We start from the raw sequence: 23,774 nt of genomic DNA on the forward strand, positions 1-23,774 counted from the left end.
CGGCTTCCTATCTGACCTCTCCAACCCAGTTACCTGGGCAACACGATAACCCTTAGTAAGACCGGTTGTCAGACTTTCTAGCTTCTGACTACCTGTAACGACTGTCAAAGGTGTATAAATAGCAGCCGTGACCCACAATTTACCGTGCCTTCCGAAACACGGAGGAACTCGTAGTATTTGCATTTCAGATCGTTGTAGCTGATTTCCTTGAAGACAGAAATAGTAAATCAAAAGATTTTCCTATTAATATTAAAGTGCACTTTATTTAAATAACAATTGATAAAATAATCAGTTTAACAGGTATAAACATTACAAAATATTTGGCAAAGTAGATGACTCTACATAGTTTAGTCTACATAGAGAAATGAGATGTGAAAATGACAAACAAAACGAATTTTATTTAGGTACTTAAACCTTTTACAGAGGAAACAAGTGTCTTAAACCAATTAAAAATAAATTTACACATTTACATTTGATAATTATGTACAAACAATATTCCTACAAATAAAATTTTGATATTTCACAAATCGGCCAGTATCTTGACTGACCTATTAAAAAACAAATAAAGAACGAAATTCTAGAGTTTTCTAAACCAACCTTAAGTACATATTATATCACAATTGATTCGTTTTTGTTTTCTTGCTTACTCTTGCCTCCAGTTATAGCCAATTAACATTTTTCCTCTTCATTCTGTTGGCATTCTGCATTGATTTTGCGGTCTTACTTTGAGGTCTTAAATCAAGGCTGATGTTAAAACGAGATAGCGCGCTACACTGAGCGAGTATCATCTCGCTTCCACCACACCAGTCCTGATTTAAGATCTTCGTAGTAGAGGCTCTAGTCGATTTTAAACGTATCTTCCATAGATGGTAATAGTGAAGTTCAATCCGTTGCCCCTTTGGCTTTTCAACTTGATCTTCACGAATCTCTGCCCAACGCCTCCAGCCCCGATCGTAGGGAAACCGCCACTTCCATCCTTATTGTTATCCTTGATGTAAATAGCCTTTATGATAGCATAGTTGTTCTGTCCAGGCTCTGGGTACTGGATAATCGTTGTTCGAGTGATCAAAGGGAATCCATACTTCACTTCGTCAGCTTTGTAAATGATGACGTCACCGTATGTCGCCTGACCGATGGCTAGGTCGTGGCTTTGACAGCTCGCGAAGACCGCGAGAGAAAGGAGTATAGCAACACAAAGAGTTTTCATTTTGTTCGTTCGATTTACACTAAAGTGTTAATTGAGGGACGGTGTTATATATAAGTGTGGATCGCTTTATGCGTTAAGGAAAAATTAAGTGTTGAAAATTGTGAAAATAATCGATTGTATACTAATTGTACGGATTGAGATAAAGAAAAATTCTTATTTTAGTTTCACACCGTTAAAAGTTATTATAGTGTTGGTATTCGTCACGGTAATTAGATTTGAATAATCCCGTAGTGTGGAAATATTCAAGATATTTACACGTATGGCTCAAATCAGCCCCTTAGCGATTTTCCTGGCATTGCTCACTGTACAAAACACATATTAATAGAATTAATGAAATTAATGAGTGATGGAAAACGTTAAAGTTATAATTATGGCGTTTACCTACATATAGGATTAAAGCGAAAATATTAGTTTTATGAAAAACAAAAACCATGAAAGTATAATTGAAACAATAGTTGTAAAAATATCATTTTATAAAAAAAAATACACACAAAAGCCGTTGTTTGTTGGAATTATGTAAATACACTTAAAATTATTAATTTTATTATTATGAATTAACTAGTCATGATTAATATTAGAGTAACACTCAAATAGCAGTAAAATTATAGGAATAGAGAGTGAGTGAAATCTTATGGTGCGAGTGAACAGGAAACCGGCTGTAGTCTATGGTATAAGGCGCGACAAATTTGAAAAAATTCTAGGATTGGCAGCGCTTATAGCTGCAAAAAAAGGTTTGTGATAAAAAAGTAAAAATTGAGGGTTATACATATATTATGTACCTATTCATTAAGGCCACATTACAAAAAATTTCGTCCAAAAATTAAAAGAAAAAAAGTATGGGTGAAGAACCCTTATCACTTAAGGGTAGGTATAGATTGATAGTAGCCGATTCTCAGACTTACTGAATAGATATATTAAATAGAATACGTATATTAAATTTGGTAAAGACGTTTTGGAGGAGTACCTACTGTAACTAACATCGTGACATGGAAATATATATAAGAAGATTAAATGTAGTATATATAATGTATTTTCTACAGTTTACGTTAAGACTCTTTTTGATAGATATTTAAATAACAGCCGGACCCACAATTTAATGTGTCTTCCGAAAAAAGGGAAAATTTGTTACGACCATAGAAATCTAAATAACAAGGTAATAGAAATGGCATATACCGCGGCGATCTATCGAAACGCATGTCGCCGGTGGGCGGGGCTTCAACACATTCACAGCAAATAACTACGCAATCACGCAAACATTAACATCGAGAAGACCAAGCAAACAACACTAGGCCGTACGTCTAATGCAATAAGGTTGACTTTGTCGTTGTATGGATTTACTAACTCACACAGTCGTTGCATTTTTTTGCATTAGTTGTAGTGTTTACGTAAACTACACTAGGGATTGACTACGGATCCGAAATATAATGAAAGACGAAATTATGAGTGACAATGTTTTTTGTTGTATTCTTCTATGGATTACATTATAATATGTACCCACTTACAAAAAAAAAATCGCTAATTGTCGGTTGACAAAAAAAAATATTATTAAGAAATACTTGGTACCTAGGTAGGTTTGGTATATACGGTGACTTTTTAGTCGTCTTACAAAAGCAGCCCTGTTCATGTATCGAATGACTAGTAAACGTTCATAATAAAAAAATAGGTATTTATGAGATTTGGATAAGTTTAAATTGCAATTTTTATTCAATGCTATGCTATAGCGCAAGGCGTACTTTTTGAAACATTCAGTTGCGAGCGCGGTCCGAGCCGTAAAAATGGAGAGGGGCGCGGGCGGCGGCGGGCGGCAAGTTATCAAGCATGCAACTAATTTCATAGTGTATATTCGGCCTAAGTTGTAGGGTACCAATTTCGTTTACCCGTGGTAGTCATCCACTTGTCTTTTGTATTGATTTGCAACCTGCGGGATTCTGAAATAAAAATATATTCAATAATCTGTGCACAAATACAAACGACTATTAAAATTATTACTTTTCGTATACAATGTTAATTTTGGATAATTTGTCCGCACTTAACCACATCACTATTTCCGACAGTTTTGTGCGGCCGTACCACTACAAATACGATGGCATTGATAAATATTATTTTTCGTTATACATTTCTCTTTTTACAACGGTGCATTTCTGTAAGTCTCTTACTGCAGAGGCAATGATTAGTAAAGAATGCAATTGTTGCAGGATGGTGCGATATAAATATGGTTTATAATGAAGGTTATGTTTTGAAATTTAATTTTGCAATAACATCAATATTACTGCAATAATTTACTTACCGATAAAATGTTATCTATTTATTTATGTTATTACACGATGCAGATGAATTTCCAGCCTGAGAAACGCCGCAAAACACCATTTTTAGTGGTTCTTGCTGTGACGACGTTCCGCGAGCGACTGAGCGTAAGTTCGCGCGCTGGTGTCGTCCAAGACACCAGTGTGGCGACAAGGTCACGCGGCGTTGGCACTTCTATTACCTTGTTATTTAGATTTCTATGGTTACGACATAGATGGTCACCCATCTACACACCGACCGAAATTATGTAGATGAAGTAGAGCCACGAGCCCCACGAAAAATATAGCTAAATTAATATATTTCTTGTCTCTCTTTTGAATAAAGCCGTCCCTCAAAAACAAACAGCCGACAATGAGCGTATCCATCACAGAGCGGACAAGTGACGTCGCATCACATGCTCAATGTCACGGATCAACAGACAAGCAGACATGCTCAAACAACAGCTTCCGTTTTAAGAGGAAATTTTACATTATTGTTATTGTATAGAAATTGCGTTTGATTTTCCTCGAAGGTATGAAGGTAACTCGTATCCTTAAAATAAACTATAATGATTTTCCATAACTTTCACACAGCGCCATCTATCCTTTCTATTGAAAGTACGAGACAACTGTTTAACATACTAGCATGTTTGAAAATACATACAGACACTGGACAGATGATTCTGCGCATCACAAAAACATTTGCCCTGGGTTGAAATCGAACCCATGACCTCCGGTTTAGATGTCAGGGCCACTAACCACTGGTCTTAATAGACACTGATATTTTGAAATTGTGTTCCAAGTTCTCAACTTTGCACTCATTCTAGAATTTGCGTGCTAAAATCAAAAATAAGTACGAGGAAAATTTAACCTATGCCTGAAATTGACAACTTGCAATAAGCTTCAGTAGATATGATTGCTCGTCTTTTATTACACACTCTGATTAACGTTGTTAAGTGAATCTAAATCAATTCATCAATAGATCAATACGTCAATAAATCAACTTTAACCTATTTAAGGATTATACAGATTTATACGGTACGAAGTTTGCTGTACCATTATTTATATTATAATGTTTCATAGGATATACCACCACTGGGCCACTGCTAGGCAAAGATCTCTTCTCGTATAAAGAAGATTACTAGCTCACTGCGGGCGATTTCAGATTCCAATATTTGGAACGCTGTTTACCTCGCGATATTTTCCTTCACCGATTCTCAGTCGTGTCTTCGAATAATTAAGAAAGTACATATCTACAAGTTTGAAAGACATTGGTACTGGCTTGCGTTGGGATAGAACCTGCACCTCGTGCATACAAATCCGTGCATAAAACCCCAAGGCCACCACGATTTGACTGAGGAAAGAAAAAAAGAAGGCAAATAAGGAAATTGGATTGGAAATTTTCTTTATCCAAGAGTATTTGTTTGTGTATATAAGGTTTTACTGGTTGACATGAAGTTTGTAATGTTTTTCATGTAAGTGCAACTGTCAAGGTGTGTGCTAGCCGTCATACTATATTTATGAAGAAGTTCTTGGTAGTATAATTAAAATAAATGACTTTTAGACATTAAGCGGTGTTTTGTCTGTGACCTAAATTAATCAGTTGGGTAATTCTTCAAAGAGATTTTATAAAAACAGAAAATCTACTCACTTTAAGCGTGAGAAAGGATATTGTTCACTAAAAGTAAAATAAATAAATTCATAGGCCTTCTATTCCTTGCATTTTTTTGTTTTACATACATTAAAAAAAACAAGATTCTCTAAAAGTGTAATGTGTTTTGTCTATTAATCTTATAATCAAAATAGATAGTAGATAGACAAAAAAAGGCTTAGTATTGATTTTGCACATTCAAACATTACATACATCTAAAGACTTCAAACTATTACGTCAAAGCTCTAATAATCTCACATTTCCGTGACTCAATCGCAAGAAAACAATGATATTCTATAATAATACTTATGTTAATTAGTTTAGAACACAAAACAGATAAGATCGTAAAATCAAAAGGAAAACGTGGGCTGGAGTAAATTACAAGATTTGTCATCTTATGAGCCATGCTATTGTCCCTAATTGAATTTCGTCACTGTATCATATCCTGCGCTAATTTATTCATCATCTCGAGATTTCTTGGACTTCCTTCAATTTGAATTCCCTTGCTATTCGGACAGCTAGACAGAGTGGTCTATTTGAGGAGCCATTCGTCACTACCTTTCAGGGAACGGGGGTTGGTTTTCATAGAATTAAATTGCTTAGTGCGGGTGTCATTTTTTTTTTATAAAAGAAAGATAGAATTTGACTGGCAACTGGGTGTAAAATGTGAACCTATGGGATTTTAATAGATCATAATGTTTTTTTGTTTCCAAAATAATACTTAAAAATGTAGTAGTTGTAAATTCTTATTATTTGAGAACAGTTTGATTAGTATCAGTAGTAATTATTTATTAGTATTTGATTACCAAATATAATCGGTTGTGTTACGAAGATTGTGGCTACCAACAAATTTATGTTTTACCCAAAAAATTGATGACCGTAACAAACTCTGCTTAACCTCTAACAATATTCTTAGTATTTTTTGATAATACGGCAACAGAAAAGCATCACCTACGAAGTATTTAGTTTTCTAGCTATAAAGGATAACGAATTACAGCCTGATAGCAGACGATTATATTTTTACCCTTTCTGTACGACAATCGAACAAAAAAAATCCTTTGAAAAGTGTTCATTTTGATCAAGTAGATTTAGCTATGCAGTTCTAGTAACAGACGTAACCTGTTCAAAACAAATTATTCGATTAGATCTTTGCCCAAGTACGCTGCCTTCAACTTTCAATCGGTACCCAAGACCCACGGTGTAGTTTAAATCTATTAAGCCTATGGTTACTGGCAGGAGCTGGATGCGAGTAGCCGAAGACTGAACTCGATGGCGTGCAATAGCGGAGGCCTATGTCCCGCAAGACCGGCAGGACACTGTATGGAGAATTGCAACGCATTGCCATACACCGACACAAAACGCGGATGACTTAGCACGGTGATTCAGGTTTAGTCAGTAAGAGTCTGACACTACCCATTTCCTCCCCCAAGGGAGCGGGTGTCCATGAGGGTACCCCACCTAGTGAAGCCTATGGCACACGTGATCTTTATATAATTCATAAACAACTTGTACACTCCTTCCTACCTGAGTGTTGATTGATAAAGATAATATGTTTAGACCTGATTCAGAATATTCTAAGAATATAATATTTGTTTGCATAAACCATCTAGTTGATTGATGTTAATATACTTCTATGTATAGCACTGGTTTGTAATACTTATACATCAAAAACATCTTTTTATCTCTTTTAAGTTGAAGTACAAATGGGTCTATTACCCACTTGTGTCGCGGGGTTTTCACAAACATTCAGGACGTATGCACATTCGTGGATTACACAAACGCTTATAATAGTCGCACATATAACATGATGCGTTTAGTGGATTTGGTTCGGTGACCTCAACCACTCGGCTATCCGGGAAGTTAAAAAGAATAGCCAGCATGGATAGCAGTCAAAGCTTGATAGATCTGAGCATCCCCTCTACCCACCCTTATTGTAGTGAGAGTCCTTTGTTGCAGATTGTGTAGTACTCTTTCCGTTTTTACAATTGCAATAGTCTTCCTTTGAAAATTGGCCTTAAGGTAATAAGAAAAATAACTATGAAAAACTCAGGCTTTAAATTGACCTGCGATCGGTGCGTGATGAATTGCAATATATTGCCACGCCCCAGCCAAATCGGGAGACGTATAGCGTTCAGGCTTAGTCAGTAAAGCACTGAATCTACACACCTCCTCCCCAAAGAGGTTGGTATCAATGAGGATTCCAACGCCTTACAAAAACGAATATAATTATAGCTGTATAAGGAGACCAAATAAAACAAATTTAAGTAAAAAAGTAACGAATTTAATAAATCAAAATAAATAATTATAATCACATTATTTGGTGCAGAAGGTGAATTATCAGGTGTTAGGGTTCACTAATAAAGGGTCTAGTCCAGGATGGGCCTACATTACTTCTTAAAGTAAAATTGTTGCAGGTGTGAAAGAGACCGCATGCAATGTAGAGCGGCATCTCTTTTGCACAACTACAAGAGTGCTGCTTTAGAGGGCATTGGCCAGGGTTGTCTTCAATCAAAACTTCCTAGGATACTGAGTGTCACCATAATACCCGCCGCCTTTATGAAAAAGTCCCTCACCCATAGGCGTGGCATACACATCAACCTGGAACTTATAGCCTCTCAGAATACTAGGACTCTTCAATCTAATCACCACACTTCGCAACCCAACTCCACCGCTTTCTATATACGCTTCGCCATTATGGTCTTCTCTTAAATCAGTAACGTAAATGGCGCTGATAACGTCATTGTATGTTGTATTAACAACCACCTCTTCGTCTCTCTTCCATAGCGCTGGACCAGCCTCCTTCAGCTCACTGTAAATCTTTTTGGATCTCGCGTTAGTATACCCATTAATGATATCGTTCGATTCAGCGACACTTAAGTACACCACTAGTACCACAAATAATTTCGAATACATTTTGACTTGGTTTGGCAAGTATCAGTTTAAAAATGAAGGTGTTCTCGAATGAGGTTGTATATATACTGATACATCAATGAGATCATGGTACTAATAGTATGTAGTTAATTTGCAGTTACGTGTGAATGTGTAAATATATAAGGTTTTCCATGTGTTATGGCGAATGACTAAGGAGCGTAGGTGTTGTAAAAATAATTCAGTTATATGATCAATTGTTGTTTGTATTATTGAATAGAATCGTCATTCGCACATTAGTGGGATTAACTCTCGTTAGTTTACGGCTCATTTAGAAATAGGTAGGTATAACTCGTAGGTTGTGACAAATGATGGACGACAAATCAATTCTCAGTATGACAATTTACGTTAATTGGATTACGATATGAAGTGATTTGTTTACCAGGTCCTGTTATTCTTCTTCCGTTTATTAAAGTAAGATTTGCGACTGTGGAAGCGAGAAGGCGCTTCACGGTTGCTGGTGTTGTCTCGCTTCAACAACATCATCAGTCTATTTGAGCTGGTGACAGGACCTTCTGGTTTTGCTATTTATAATGATGGATTGTCTATTGTTTTGTTTAGTTATTTATTCGTGTTTCCGTAAAGAGGAGCCAGTGCTGGTTATAGATATTATTATAAATTGTGTTTCTTTTTGGTTAATACATAATAATCTATTGTACTCGAAGGCCTGCACTGAATTCTCTTCTGGACTGGCGGGGTTTAAAATAAAACTATAGAGCTACTGGGTTCACTAATTATTACATTCAGGTTTCTTGTATCTCTAACCTACACTGCCGTAGTTCTGGGACAGAATCCCCCAAAAAAACCTGTCATAGTTTCAAATTGTGCACTTTTTTTCTTTTCTTTCTTGACAGATAAGTTTGGCATGACTTACTAACTCAATTGCCATATTTTCTTAATAATTTTGGATGTAAATTGCTTTTCATGCCTAAAATTGGATCTTAGTCTGTTTACATATTATAATTAGAATCAATTGTTCTAATTTAGTTGTAGTCGCATTCCAACCACTAACTTTAGTTAAAATGTATCTGGGGTTAAACTTATAAACCCAAAACCCTTTCTCAACGAGCACTTCTTAGGTTCTAAAAATCTAGACACTGCCTACATACTTATTATACTCTGGGTATTAAGATCAAACAGTAAGGAAAGTATACCTACATCCTTTGTTCAGCTTGCCCTGAGATAAGAAATTTCTTTGCCGGTATCAAGGTATTCTCTTTTTTATTCTCTCTCTTGGGGTCAAATGGCTAGCTAGCAAGAGATAAAGAGAATCGCATGTACAATAAAACAAATGAAAAATCTTTTTTCTAAATTGCTCTTACCCTTAACACTGGACGAAATGGAAAAAGGATTCAAAGTCGACTCGTATATTGCTCAGGAAGATCACATACTTACCTACACTTAACGTCAACATAACCTCTTCAGACCAACACAACGATTTAATTCTTTATACTTGCTGTATTAAGAACGAAATTAAACCATTGAAAATGTCACGGTTTTATTGCATAAATGAAGTCACGAAATCTCCGTCTCCTGATATAAAGGGTTGAGGTCACCACGCCAAACCCAATGAGAGCGTTGCGTCGCCTGCTGATCACATGCAGCGACAAGCGTCTTGGTGATCCACGAATGCTTGTCTTGAGTCTGGGTGTCCTTGTGCATATGACTTGAGTGTATGTGAACCCCCCTTAACACAAGGATTAAGTTCCTTAGTGCGTTCGTTTTTATTTAAAGAGAGAGAGAAGGTGAATCCTTTTTTTTTACTATAATCTCGACAGAAATGTACTTATAAACGTTTTGTTTGTTGTTGCTTCTGTGTATCTTACGATTTATGATATTACTTGTACATACTTCATGCACATATTATGCTGTAATTTGACTTACAAATGAAAAATTGACACTGCATTATTATATCTATGCTTGCTAAATGTAATAGGTATACAGTACAATGTAATAAGATGATGCATATATAATAATATTATTATAATAATATTATATTTAACTATACTTTAGGCTACTGAGAAATTGGTTTTAATTTTTATTCGGCCTTATTTACAAATGATATTCCTTTACACATTTAAAACCTTGATAGTTATGTATCATCGTGATGTGAGTTTGTTATTCGTTAACCATTGCGTACTTGGAGATAACACACTCTTTCTTATTAAGGTTATACCAAGCAATGTATAATAAAAAACACACAACGCAGCTATTTTCCTTATGATATGCATAACCTCTTAGTAAGGCTCCGGGTAAAAACCTTCAAATGAATCAGATGTAAAACAAAACCAATGTTACGAAATCAAACATTTAATTTAAATAACCAATATGCGTCTTTCAAAATTAGAACACTGAGATAATCACTGAGTATTACTTATAATAACAACCAGCATTTTGTTATTGTAGTATTATTAACAGCCAGGCACACATCACGCGTAGATCTCGATTAAATACTTAAATCCGGAACCTCTTTCACTTTTTAGCTTGATGTTCACAAAACCGAAGCCAAGTCCGCCGCGGGTGATTGATGGTTCAGCCTTTCCATTCTCCAGATCCTTGATGGCTATCCCTTTGATCCTCTGGTCTCCTACTGGGTACTCGAAAAACACCTCCTCTTCCCTCTTTAAAAGAGGAATACCCGTCGTCTCAACCATTTTGTCGTAGACCTTGCGAACCAAACCTGTTTGGTCGTACACTTGTCCCACAAACACACTGTTACCGTGTACTAAGGTTATAAAAAGAGCTATTACTATTATTTTATACATCTTTGCTAGTTGTTCAGACCAGTCGACTCGACGAAACCGAAGCTTGGACTGCCAACTGATTGTTTTATGCTACCGTGTGACTGAGATAGAATTATATGCAAGAAGGAAAGGTCAAGTGTCTAGTAGTTTAGCTCAGATGTGCGACGGCGTTTACATGGAGTTTAACGAAAGATTTCCCGGACTTTTTATTTTATTCTGATGGCAAACACTTTTAAATAAAAAAAAAACAGAACATCCGGTCTCTGATCAGTAATAAAAATATTTGCTATCGTTCTAAATTTCAAAATAAGCGAGAACCAATCACATATGACACATTTCAAAAACAGAAAATATACAAACTCTTTACACATTTATTTTAATGGCACATACTCATACGCAGAATGCAATCTCAATAACATACAAATAAAAAAAACACTGTCATTTAGACCACTACACAAAATCCTCTTTATCTTCACATGTTTACAGTCCAAATTTCTACGCATAAACTTCTATAACATAGACAAAACCCGATCCTCTTTCGCTTTTCAGTTTAATATTGACAAATCCAAAACCGAGTCCTCCAGAAGTGATCGAAGGTTCTGCTAATCCATTATCCATGTCCTTAATGGCAATCCCTTTAATTTTCTGATCACCAGCGGGATATTCAAAGTTGAAATACTTCTCTCTTTTAAAAAGAGGTATTGCGTTTGCGTCTATTGTCGTTTCGTAAACTTTTCGAATACCATTTTGTTGCCAAGTCTGACCCACAATGACACTCTTGGAATACACTGCGCTTATGACAGCTGAGAATATGAGAATTTTGAACATTTTGTGGTTCTTGAGTGTCTCGTATTACAGTCTGACTGTATACTGTCTCACTGGTGTACTGATTGTGATTCGTGAATGATGTTTCGTGGTAAAGGTCAATTGTTCGTTTAATTAGACGGTGTTTACATGACCGAGATTTTGTATTAGAAATGTTGACGGCTGTTTAGCCGGCATATCCAACATAATTTAGTAGTGCTTTGTTGGTTGGTGTATTTGCATCGGAAACTTACTTAATTATTATATATTTTCGAATTATTTGTAAATTGTTGTAGTCCGTGTGGACTTGTATTCTAGTTATATTTCCCTAAGCCTTAACGTTGATTTTTAGCTTAGATATATGCTATAAATCAAACGCACAATATAAAAGACCGGTCCAATGCGATTCAGACTCGCAACACTGTCGTAACCTTCATTTTCATTTAATTATTTGTTGCTAAGGTGGTTAACGGAGGCCTATGTCCAGCAGTGGACTACTAAAGGCTGATGATGATGATGATGGCGGTAAAAGAATCTTAACCTGTAAAATCATCTGTTTTACTACGGTTCATGAGATTCAACCTGGTTACAGATAGACAGACAGGCAGCAGACAGCTGAGCTTTGATAATAATAGGGTTCATTTTTTTAGGTGCGGAATATAAAAACCACGTCACTTGTCATTTTCATAAATTGGAAGTGAACGAATATGTATAAATACTCAATAATTTATATCCGCATGTAAACCAACCCTAATATTGTTTGAAACCGCCGAGCACGATCACACAAGGCTACCGGGGTCACATAACATATCAGCTCTTCGATAATAAATATGCAAATAAACAACCTTATTCCTTTGTAATAAGACTCATAGTTTAAAGCCTCTTAAAAGCTAAAATTTGATAAGTTGTGATACAATTGCTTACTAAGAATTGATAATGTATTATTATTTGTTTAGGAAAGTTATGGATGGCTAAATATGAGTAGTATTAAATAATGGGGTTTCCATCTATTTGGATAATTTAGTATATTTTTTTCGAAAAAAAGGTTTAGTAAAAATCTCGTGTCGCAGTAATTGCTATTGCTACTCTAATTCAGTCCTAAGAACGGGATTTTCTGTGTTCCTTTTATACTAATTTGGTAGGTTTACAACAAGGTCCTAAGCTTTTTTCTGCCATTGGGTGGTTCCATACGGTATTTTTTCTTAGAAATATTAAAAACGGAAAACTACGTAAGATTGGCCTGCGGTGGCCTGCGTTGGTCGTTGGTATTAGAATACAAGATCATTACAGAATTATGATCTAATGCGTTAGCAAAAGTTACCCTTCAAGACTAAAATCACTACATCTCAAACTTAAATTATACCAGTTGTTAAAGAGCCGTAAATTCCACCATGTTTTGCAGTTCTGCAAGCAAGACAGCGCTATACACGATGTAGAGTCTTGTCTCTGTTCAACCATAACTTTATACCATCAAGTGACGTTTCTGTGTACCGCCATGACATCAGTTATGTATGTGTTTATTATTGTATGACGATTGAGTCATGTTGAACCAATTAGATAAATACCAGTTTTCTTGGAATCCGATCATTCATCTAAAATACCTATTATATATACATACATATTTATGCGTGGTATTTGTGGCGTTTTATGTTTGAATAGACTTCGGAAATAATTGAAAAAGAACTTTTATTTCATATGTGGTTTTCAAAAGTCAGTTTTTGACTTATTTTATTATTCTAAGAATACCTGGTACCTGATTCTGCTATTAACAATGGCCGATGAATGAATGGCAGTTGGATTAAATTCGAAACTATTCCTATTCTCTTAAGCATTTTGCCAATACAATAATTGGAAATTAATTATATTGACCATGAGTGTGCCGTCCCGTACTGAATTTCCAATTATTGTGTAGAAAAATTCTTGACAGAACACGAAAATTGTCATTTTAAGCCAAATTTCATTAATTCATCGGCCATTGTAAATATCCGGATTGGGGCCCTGGATTCCAAATAATTGAGTGGTGTGTGGTAATCGACAGTCGCTAAATGTTGACAGATTACGAAATTAATCATTTTTAAATTATTTCCTATAATTGTAATGAATCACAGCGTAAGTTGTTAGGAATGTAATTAAAAACCATTTAAGTAGTGAGCTAGGTTTCGTCATAAAATTAATTAGTTATATGCATGCATGCTACGTACGCATGGAAACAGTTTACTACAAGGGTCCCATCCTATGGCATAAAAAGTTTGTTTTTGAATTGAAAAAATGAAAAAGAAATATATAATAAATAACTACGATATAGCAACACATATTCATTCGAAAAGTAACGTCATACGACTTTTAAAAAGCGTAACAGCGTTAATTTTTACAACGAAAATTTTCTTATCAATTGCTTACCCTCAAACTTGACCTTGATTATTCAAGATTCTCAATATTATACATAAAAACCTTTATTATAATGTAATATCCGCGAAGTTTATATTAAAAGCAGATTTCATTTGAAATTAATATTAAGATCTTGGAAAATTAGTTCAACAGTTTGTTTAAGACACTCAGACTTCCACTAACAGCCTTAATATTAGTGTTATTGTTTAATATTCTCCGTAAGTTTATCTAGCACTCAAGAGGTCAGACCAAAGATCTACCAATAAGCTAATATGAGTCTTATGTGGTAATAGATACGGTTAGTTTTGCGTAAACTAATTAACGAAATGGATCTCTCGTTTCGTTGTACGGCCATTGAGAAGAGCAAATATTTGATAATGATTTCGTATTAATTGCGCGTTCGCGGAGATTTTAATTAGCTTAATTATTTCGAGTTTGTTTAGTTTGGTCTTGAATGGGATAGTAATTGGTTAAGAGCATCTTATTTTGCCATTGATTAAATGACGTAACAAAGTCACGTGACTTTTCCGTACTTCCCGGACTTATCATCACTATGCATATTTTGAGTGAGTTTTATTATGGTTAAGGGTTGTAGAAATATGATTTGCCTTTAAATGGGCACCTTAACAGGTTTCTATATAGGTTTGAGTTTGATCATCACGGTACTGTAAGCGGGTTGGAGATTTTAGATTAAAATGTTTCAAATCCAAAATTGTCTCAAAATGTTTATCTAATGCATTTATCAGTAGTATCTTAGAATGGTTCAGAAAATATATGTAACTTTGTAAAAGTTACATTGGTAGCTGCCGGCGGTGACGGGATCAAACCTGCACCTTCTTTCATTCACTTCACTTAAATTTACCCGCATAAAATTTCTAGAAACATCACCTTAAAAACTATCATCAACTTATCATTCCGGTTTCCAACCAAATTACCGCTAAATACTAATTACTTCACCACTAAGTATTCTAAACATTAACTATTCCTTATAAATACCACTCAAATAATTAATAACCACACTTCGATCAAAACTCACAAAGATGGCTTTAAAAATCTTAGTTCTCTGCGCCTTCATTTCTCTAGCAGCATCGGTCACAGTAGAACGTGGTCGGATTGCCCTAGGGGACCCCTATGGGGCCCATATAATTCACCATGAAATTCACGAGAAATACGCGTTTCCTTTGTTTATTAGAAGTGAAGATATTGTTGTCAAAACTCAGGATAACGAGGTTATCAGGGCTGTTGTTGTCAATGACTTAAAAGGCAATGGAAAGTGCTACATCAGTGAAGGTGGTATTGGACAGAGATTCGTCACAATACATTTGGAAGCGAGCAGAGGTGAAGGATATAAGTTTCTTGTCGAAGTTTACGCCTACCAATATAGATATAAGTGATTTGTTGTTGTTCTTTTATATACCTATTTATTATTTCGTTAAATAGCGTGTTGTGTCATTGTGTTATTTTGTACTGCGTTATTAATATTATTTTGACTTGTACAAAGCATTTGATTAGTCTTTAGTCATAAGTGAAGAATGATTGTTTTCATGAAAGAAATCCTTCGTGTCAGTAATGAAAATGTTGGTTTTATCAGCTGTTCTTTTGTATGGACTTTTTTATAAGTTGTATATTTCCATGGAATGCAGTGATAATTTGTGAAAATGGAGTTAAAATTTATTCAGGATTTGTCGAAATATTATTATACAGTAACCTTTGCGACAGGCCATTAAGTGTACTTCTGTGTTTGTAATTCAACCATCCAATACAAATAAATTATGTCATTACGTATAACACATTTTTAGAAGTTTTATTTTGCCCGTTTAGATTATGTGATTCCTTGATAGCTGAGTGATAAAGGTCACTACTCCAAATCCATTGTGTACGAGGTGCTGGTTTGATCCCCGCGTGGGACAAGCTTTTATGTGACTTACGAATGAGTCTGGATGTTTTTGCATAAGGAGTGCGGAGGACTTGAGTGCGGTTTTTTTCAAGAAAAGAAATTCAACTAAATTAATATCTAGATGATTATGACGTTTGTTTTTTTTGCCAGCGCCTATATTCATTTCGCGGCAATGTTGCTGAATATTGAAGTGTAGTAACTCTGCATTCGATTTAATTTCTGTCAACGTTCTTACAGACGTCCAGAACCATAAAACCAGGCGGTCCAAGTATTTCTTGAGTCATTCAGAATTTCATCGAACAATATCTAGTACTTTTATTGGTATAAATAGAACAACGAGTTATTCTTGACGCTCTTTTGGTCTGCGAGCCTTGACTCTGGAGTTGGATGACTTTGGTCTAATATTATAAAGTATCGAATTATAAACCTTAGCATAGAATATAAACCTTAGAAAGAAAACCCACTAAAAATACTCTTTGACAGGATATTGAAACCAACCTTTATATAAAGGATTTATTAACTGAATCATTCGAAGCGTTAAATTGTGGATCCCGGCTGTTATTCATACATATTTGACAGTCGTTACAGGTAGTCAGAAGCTAGAAATTCTAACAAAAAGTCTTACTAAGGGATACCGTGCTGCCTAGGTGGTTCTGTTGAGGAACTCAGATTGGCAGTCGTACTTTGTAAACAAATGGTACTTTGCTGCATCCGGTAAGACTGGAAGCCGACCTCAACATAGTTGGGAAAAGGCTATTGCGATGAAGTAGGCAGGTAGGTGCTAGCCCACTAGGGACCTGATTCTCCGTCCATCGAAAAAGAAAACCAAAAATGTATACAACATTTATTTTAACAATTATCTAGCATAAACTTCAACCAAAAACTTATAACCTTCACCGCGGTTGCTCTCCAGCCGTATAGTAACACTTTGACTGCCGATACCACCTTCTATTATATAACTCTTTCCATTCCCATTCAAATCACTGACTCTTATGGCTTTTATCCTCTCTCTACCTTGAGCAGTGACTTTCACATCATCGTTTCTCTTTAATAACGGGAATGAGTATCTTTCGTAAATCTCATGGAAAATTAAATCTGCGCTTGATGCGTTCCCAAGGGCGATGTTTCCTCGCGCGTGTACCAGGCTAGCAGCAAACGTTAGGAGTAAACAAATTACTACAAGTTTCGAAGTCATGTTAAGTCCGTTTTGTGTACTATGCGTGTGTAGTCATTTTTCAATCCTATACGTTTTTATAGTGGACCTAATGTGAAGGATTAATCGCTTTTGTTATTTGTAATGTGATATCATCAGTGTTCGATAGATGATGGAAGTTTCCATTTGTCTTTTGCTGGAACACCGGAAACTTGTTTGGGTAATTTGTAGTATTAGCCTTTGAAAGGTAAATGTAATAAATTTGCGCTACCAACTATATTGGCTAAAAAAATAAAATCACAGATGGTGTATTTTTATTGTCTCTATAAACACCGAAGTGCGATCATAAATGAGATTACATTTATTCTTCGCGAATTTGTTTGTCTATAGATTATTTTTAACTGAAACTACTTAATAGTTTTTACTTTATAGCAGGTGAGTGTTTTCTTTCCATAACTTTGTAAATCTTATAGCAACGTAGCTTCAGTGGATATTGCTATTCGTTACATGTAAGGCGTTTCATCCTTTTGCAATAAATATAAAACTTTTATTAAAGCCATTAGCATAAGTTTCTAGCTATTTATTTGTATTGTTATGGTAAAAATGCTTATATTCAAGAAGATTCAAGGAGGTTTAGTTTAAAAAGGACCCCTGTCTTATACTGTCTCAATTTCAAGATCCCATATGTCCCATCAAACCTCACGGAGTCTTCACATTTTCTACTGCAATATTATCTAATGGGCCTGCATAGCAACAGTCTCATTTCATGACGTGCTTTGACTTTTGCTATATATAACTAAAGTTTGCGGTTCCTAGCTCAGCTACGACTCAACATAATAACTCAGAGCCAAGTGAAATTAATTTGTTAAATCGTCTGTTATCTCATATTGCTTAGTCACTTAACTTTAACCTGTCGTCTCCATAAAGTCGAACCTTTTCAAGGCGGTTAACCCCGAACTCAAAATAAAGCACCTAACTACTTCAGTAACCCAAGAATAAAAACTAACCACGTAAACAAAAACAGAACAAAAAACCACCTGACTAGAAAAACCACTTCGCACTCACTTAAAATATTCATAAACTAGAATAAAATAATTAAAGTCTTATACCATAAACAAGCATTATCACCGACCATAAATACGAAGTGGGGTCCATAAGTTACCACATCTATACCGTGATTATAATGGCCTATAATAATGTTTAAGTAGCCATAATGAGAGAAATGAGAGAGCGAAGTTAGGGCCGAGGCACACGGGCCGCGATGCGACGATCTTGTTCAATTTATGCAGATTCTCTGCATGCGTAAAGGTAGAAAAATGAACGAGAATATAATATTATTGTAACTAATTTGACAAGACATTAGTTGATTTTGATTTAGATCTATCGATGTAATGATGTTTCAAGAAAGCTTTTTGGAAATGAATATTGAATCTGCATCAATAGGTAGTATTTTCTTTTTTTTAAGTATTACAAAGGATTGTACACAATTGCATTTTTTTAATTTTCCTGTGGCAATTATATTTATTTCAGTACAAACGAAACTAAGAATTGTTTCAACTTGCTCAATTCTTCAACAGATATTAAATTACAATAAACTTCTCTTAATCTGTTGAAAATTATTTAAAATCCAGTCGCACAAAGTTACACGCATTTTAACGCGCGTCTAAATAACCAAGAAGGTTCGTGAGCACAGACCCTAACTCTAAAGGGTGTTCGAAACGTTTTTGTTGGAACAAACCAGTTCTGGAAGGTTCTATTAATTATTCACTTATGTAGATCGGGATAAGTTATGTGCCCGTTTATTCCGTGTCATAAAGATTTCGGGTTTCAATCCTATGGATAAGATATGAGAGTGAATGAAAGATATTTAGGTTATGAATTGGTGTCTTTTATTTGCTGTATTATGTTGAATGAACCTTCTTGTACGAGAAGAGGCTTATGACCAGCAGTGGGATGTATATAGGCTGGTATTGATATTAAATGATGTAACGGTTTACTCACGCGTATTTATCGGGGTGCCCGACTAGTTTCGGACCCAACTGGAGACCTTAATTATGACCTGACGCGGCGGGCTTGCGAGTCGAACTGACTAGAGACCGACTTGGGTCCGAAACTGTTCGGGCACCCCCAATAAATACGCGTGAGTAAACCGTTACATCATTTAATAAGGAATCAGTCTCACGATAGTTATTATAAAGATATTATAGTGAACCGTTACGGTGCGGTATTAATATATTTTGAAATATTAAATATCTATAAAAAAAACAAAAATACAGATACTGACGTCATAGGAATTGAGTGGAGTGAGCGCGCGGATGCAGAGAGTTTGTGTGTGAGACGGTGCGAGCTTCAGGCAAGGCCAGTAAAGAATAGTTGCGTGGTCTGAGCATTATAATAGGCACCATGGAAACAAATACAAATTACTGCGCAGGAGAATTGATGCAACAGGCAAGAGATAGAGAAAAAACAAACAGGCTTGTCTGATGATGACGAATCATATTTAACCTAGCTTTGTTGTTTTTATGCAAAGGGTTGTTAAGCCCGTCGCTAATAATAATAATAAATTTATTTATTCAGATAACTAAGATCCATACGCTAGCATAGCTAAGCTAGACTTGATAAGGTCAGTCCGATATTTGTGACAGTCGTTACGAGACGACAGAAGCTGGAAAGTCTGACTAAGGGTTATGGGGGTCAGATAGGCCGTCGCTCCTTATAAAAAAGTGGTACCTCGCTGCATTCATTTAGACTAGAAGCCGAACCCAAAACAGTAGGGAAAGAGTCAGGATGACGATTAATGTTTTGCTATATTTTTGTAATAACTATCTTGAAAATCATTAATTATTAAATGATGCAACGGTTTACTCGCGATCCGACTCCGTTTGACTCCGAAACTAGTCGAAAGTAATCGAGAAAACTAAAACTAAACGAGCAAGACCGATAAATAAATAAACCGTTGCATCATTTCATAATGTTATGCAAATTTGTTTAGATTTTTCATAATATTCTTAGTTTTTCCTGTTCAGCGTGACGTCCTATATTAATATAGTTATCAAATTAAATTCTTATCACGATGACAAGCTTCCTTTCAATTGGATTATAATTTATCGTAGGTCTTGATATTATATAATTTATAACGTAAGATAGTCCAAGGATCAAAAAGTATTATTAAAAAAAAATGGTTAGAAACACGAAACCAAAATCATGCTATTTTAAACCTTAATCGTTCAAAGAAATACAATGAAATATTAATGTTTTTATGTATGTTTGCATCTTGTGACCTCACAAAATGATTTCCAAAAAAGCAATTATTTCAATTCCAGAACATCCAATCTAATCACAGCAGGAATAAGTATTTGTTTATCACGATATAATATATGATGAGTAAATATTTATCAAAACATGATAACGAAATCGATTTGCGAGCATTTATCACAGAATTTCGTCGTATACAGTCGACCGCACGTCACCTTAAAGTCTTCAAAAACGTCTCTATTTCAATGGAATAAGCGCGTTCTTGATTAACAAAAGGAATTGAAATGCGGTGGGCTGTATACCATAAGTTATCGCCAATATTCGTAATTAAAAACGTAATCCTTTTATAATATAAATGACATGTTTTTATAGTGTCTGAGTGAATATCGTCGTTATGAATGGTATCAGTAGAGTTTCGATAGTTCTTTTGGTTTATGTGTTTCTCGTAAAATGTGAGCGAATCAGGCCTCAGGTGTCATCTTATACTAGTGAGGCAGACTCGGAATGGGATAGAAAGACTGGGAGAGTGCCAGCCACTGTATTTAGGACTGTGAATAAGTTTTACTGTTCAATCGATTCTATTGTTGAAGGTATGTTTTATTTTAACAAGTGCTTTTGTTTTATTGATAAAGTAAACATCTTGTATATTTGAAAACATTGGGATGGTATGTACCTTATAATTTAAAGGTTAATTCTGGATACAAAATTTTGTGTGCAAATTCAAAAACAAATCACTTTTGTCTGTGATTTAAACATTGTGTTTTAAATCCAACCCTTTGCAAAATAAGTTTACTTATAGCTCATAAAGAAACTCTAAAAAAAGTATTATTTTAAAAATGAAATTAATTTTATTTCATTGCTGACTTCTCTCAATTAAAATCGTTCTTTGTTTAATGAAATCATGTAATTTTAACCTCAACGAAAGCTTACTGTAAATGATGCTTATTTATCTTTAAAATTCATAAATGAACCTAAATTTGTCTCATTGTAGTACCAACAACAGTTTGTCAACATTTCGTTTGATATCTTTTAACGCCATAATGGCACAAACTTTGCTCTTGTCTTTATCCAAACTACACAAATAAATTGTTTATATCTAATCAAATACATGCGTTGTGTGATAATAATGAAGTCTGGTAATTAAATCGATTAACGATTTAGCACTTAATTTTGTGTCAGATAAATTTACTTAAATAATATATACGTTTTTATAACTTTAACCCATAGACTACCCATAGGTAAGCAAGTTAGCAAAAGTTCAAAATAACAATATTTATTTAAGTACTTCTTGTTTTTGGGAAAGACTTAAACTTACACGGTTTATATTTCTAATACCCTTATGAATATAAATTTTAATTAGGAAAGCCTTGGTCCACATTAAAATTAAAATGTAGGTCTTCCTTAGACAGTTCATCAGCTCATGACATTTACAAAAATATCTATTTTGAATGAATGAAGAATGGAGGAATGAGGAAGTTCTTGATTCGTCTCTTTTTTGTTTGTTATCTCAGGACTTTGGACAGAATGTACCAGTTTTCTTGATCCTTTTTCCATTTCACGTGACATAATAGTCCCATAAGAAGTAATTAAGTCTTCCACATTTTTTTTGATCATCATTCCATAGATTTTGAATTATAGTTTTTTTTCTTTTTTAGGTAGCCATTTAATTGTGTACGGGACCAAAGGCTGGACGTTCAACGAACAAGATGTGAACCTAACTTTGAGCTACCCTCCAGTTAGAGATGAGGTAATTATTTTTTTACTATTTATTAATATACTGAGGGTCTTACTGCACAGCTTATAGGTAAGACTTTTATAGTTGTAGAAGCATGATAGCGCACTATAAGGTGTAAATCTGAACCTTCCTTCCACACTTGCCATAAAGTGACACCTGCAGGTTGATTCACAAAATCACCAGCATTAAGATTGAGAGAGTACCTGATTTGTTTATTTTGTTTTTTGAACTCGCTAATCTCAGTACGGATTTGATGAATTCGTTTCGAAAATGTCTCAAGACTAAAAAAGTCTAAAAGCTAAAAGTTGAACTCTTAAATCTGGACAGTACTAATACTAGACTTACTACCGCAGTAAGGAATTTAATCCTCGTATTGGAAGGTTCCACATACATTCAAGTCACAAGCACAAAGACATGCAGACTAAGGACAAGCATTCGTGGATCACACAAACGCTTGTCGTGCTCGCGACACGTCGCGCACAGAGGGTTCAGCGTGGTGACCTCAACCACTCTGCTATCCGTACAGCATGCTGCATCAATCTTATTTTAGGAGATAGCGTTAGTTTGTTTATTCACAATCAATTGTTTTATTTGCAGATGAGTCTACCTCCTGTGGAGGAGTACATAATAACTGGCTTCAGGGTGTACCTCTACAGCGATGGTGATGATATCCAGGGGTTTATCATTGATGGAGGGGTGTTACAGGTGAGAATTATCGACTATTTTTTCCGTATTCAAGGACCATATTCGTTTTAATTCTGTTAATACAAAATAAAATAAAAAGCAAAATGAAAGGTACATAACTAAATGATAATCCATTCGACATTACCACTGCATTTTGTGGGCTTTGAGAGAAATACAGATGGTTACACTTATGCCAGTAATTTGCAGTAAATTGAAACTTCTGATGTGCGGGACAAATATAATTCAAAATTGAGTGGCAAGATTTCATCAGGACTTAAGTATAAGAACAAATTAGTGCAAGGTCTAGTTAAATTAAAAAACAGATTGCTGCTATAAGTTTGGCCGCAATGCATGTCTCTGTGAGTCTGTTTGTGACACCGTACCTCCTTAACGAGTAAACTATTTTTATTTTTTCAGGAGAAGATAATGTTATCGTTTGTGACGAGCAGAGTGACGTCACTGAAATACATGTTCTGGGTGTACGGAGCAAGGAAAGACATATCAGGCATAGATCTCAACAACCAATACCGTTTGTGTACATAACAATAAAATACTAAACTAGTAAACATATATTAATTACAACTCCATTTTACAAAAAAAAAGCTTTTTTTAATTAAAACTCCTTTGTTGTAGCAGTTACTTCGAGGTACCCATCTCGCAATAGCTAAATCAAAGAAATTTGTAACCAAAAATTGGCGCCTGAAGGGCAAAAACGGAAACCTAAACTAACCTAACCTGTCTAAGTAGTAAGACACGGCTGTCTTACTGTCCGTCTGTCTATCATCAGGCTTTACCTCCTGGACCGCGATTACTACACATATACATACAGATTTCACATCGGCTCTGACAACCTGCTGGTCTAAAACCAGCATAGACTTGGTGATAGGACCCCAGGATTCTCAGAATCGCATGTCTACGAGCAAGACAGCATGATACTCTACGCGTAGTTTGTCTCCCTCCCACCTAACACTGCTTTAAGTTTTCTTAGCAGATGCGGACAGCCAAGATTTCTACTACAGAATCCTAAATAATTTTATGATGGTATC

At 35.2% G+C, this 23,774-nt stretch overlaps 5 protein-coding genes across 5 annotated transcripts; 2 read left to right on the top strand and 3 right to left on the bottom strand.

The window, feature by feature from the left end:
• Positions 1 to 319: 319 nt before the first annotated feature.
• On the bottom strand, positions 320 to 8,068 carry LOC113495886. The gene is made up of 2 exons (XM_026874881.1): positions 7,656 to 8,068; positions 320 to 1,226 (listed from the first exon to the last, which is right to left on the bottom strand). Exons 1-2 carry the CDS (start codon positions 8,051 to 8,053, stop codon positions 848 to 850), a joined length of 777 nt encoding a protein of 258 aa, XP_026730682.1. The 5' UTR covers positions 8,054 to 8,068; the 3' UTR covers positions 320 to 847.
• A 2,294-nt stretch (positions 8,069 to 10,362) lies between these two features.
• On the bottom strand, positions 10,363 to 11,693 carry LOC113495921. Its single transcript, XM_026874921.1, has one exon. It carries the CDS (start codon positions 10,831 to 10,833, stop codon positions 10,498 to 10,500), a length of 336 nt encoding a protein of 111 aa, XP_026730722.1. The 5' UTR covers positions 10,834 to 11,693; the 3' UTR covers positions 10,363 to 10,497.
• A 3,351-nt stretch (positions 11,694 to 15,044) lies between these two features.
• On the top strand, positions 15,045 to 15,398 carry LOC113495887. The gene has a single exon (XM_026874882.1). It carries the CDS (start codon positions 15,045 to 15,047, stop codon positions 15,396 to 15,398), a length of 354 nt encoding a protein of 117 aa, XP_026730683.1.
• A 1,359-nt stretch (positions 15,399 to 16,757) lies between these two features.
• Positions 16,758 to 17,096, bottom strand: LOC113495888. Its single transcript, XM_026874884.1, has one exon. It carries the CDS (start codon positions 17,094 to 17,096, stop codon positions 16,758 to 16,760), a length of 339 nt encoding a protein of 112 aa, XP_026730685.1.
• Positions 17,097 to 20,503: 3,407 nt separating this feature from the next.
• Positions 20,504 to 23,326, top strand: LOC113496078. Its single transcript, XM_026875178.1, has 4 exons — positions 20,504 to 20,899; positions 21,965 to 22,056; positions 22,642 to 22,749; positions 23,146 to 23,326. The coding sequence occupies exons 1-4, from the start codon at positions 20,704 to 20,706 to the stop codon at positions 23,269 to 23,271; spliced, it is 522 nt and encodes a 173-aa protein (XP_026730979.1). The 5' UTR covers positions 20,504 to 20,703; the 3' UTR covers positions 23,272 to 23,326.
• The last annotated feature ends 448 nt before the right edge of the window (positions 23,327 to 23,774 follow it).

This window comes from Trichoplusia ni, chromosome 7 (assembly GCF_003590095.1).
Source record: "Trichoplusia ni isolate ovarian cell line Hi5 chromosome 7, tn1, whole genome shotgun sequence".
Lineage (NCBI taxonomy): Eukaryota > Metazoa > Arthropoda > Insecta > Lepidoptera > Noctuidae > Trichoplusia > Trichoplusia ni.

Excerpts from the sequence above, each read along its gene's own strand:
- LOC113495886 (XM_026874881.1), bottom strand. The coding sequence starts at position 8,053 with ATGTATTCGAAATTATTTGTGGTACTAGTGGTGTACTTAAGTGTCGCT. Across the intron at positions 1,227-7,655 it reads GACACTCAGTATCCTAGGAA|TGTAAATCGAACGAACAAAA; the intron begins GTTTTGATTGAA and ends TTAACACTTTAG.
- LOC113495921 (XM_026874921.1), bottom strand. The coding sequence starts at position 10,833 with ATGTATAAAATAATAGTAATAGCTCTTTTTATAACCTTAGTACACGGT.
- LOC113495887 (XM_026874882.1), top strand. The coding sequence starts at position 15,045 with ATGGCTTTAAAAATCTTAGTTCTCTGCGCCTTCATTTCTCTAGCAGCA.
- LOC113495888 (XM_026874884.1), bottom strand. The coding sequence starts at position 17,096 with ATGACTTCGAAACTTGTAGTAATTTGTTTACTCCTAACGTTTGCTGCT.
- LOC113496078 (XM_026875178.1), top strand. The coding sequence starts at position 20,704 with ATGAATGGTATCAGTAGAGTTTCGATAGTTCTTTTGGTTTATGTGTTT. Across the intron at positions 22,057-22,641 it reads ACCCTCCAGTTAGAGATGAG|ATGAGTCTACCTCCTGTGGA; the intron begins GTAATTATTTTT and ends TTTTATTTGCAG. Across the intron at positions 22,750-23,145 it reads TTGATGGAGGGGTGTTACAG|GAGAAGATAATGTTATCGTT; the intron begins GTGAGAATTATC and ends TTATTTTTTCAG.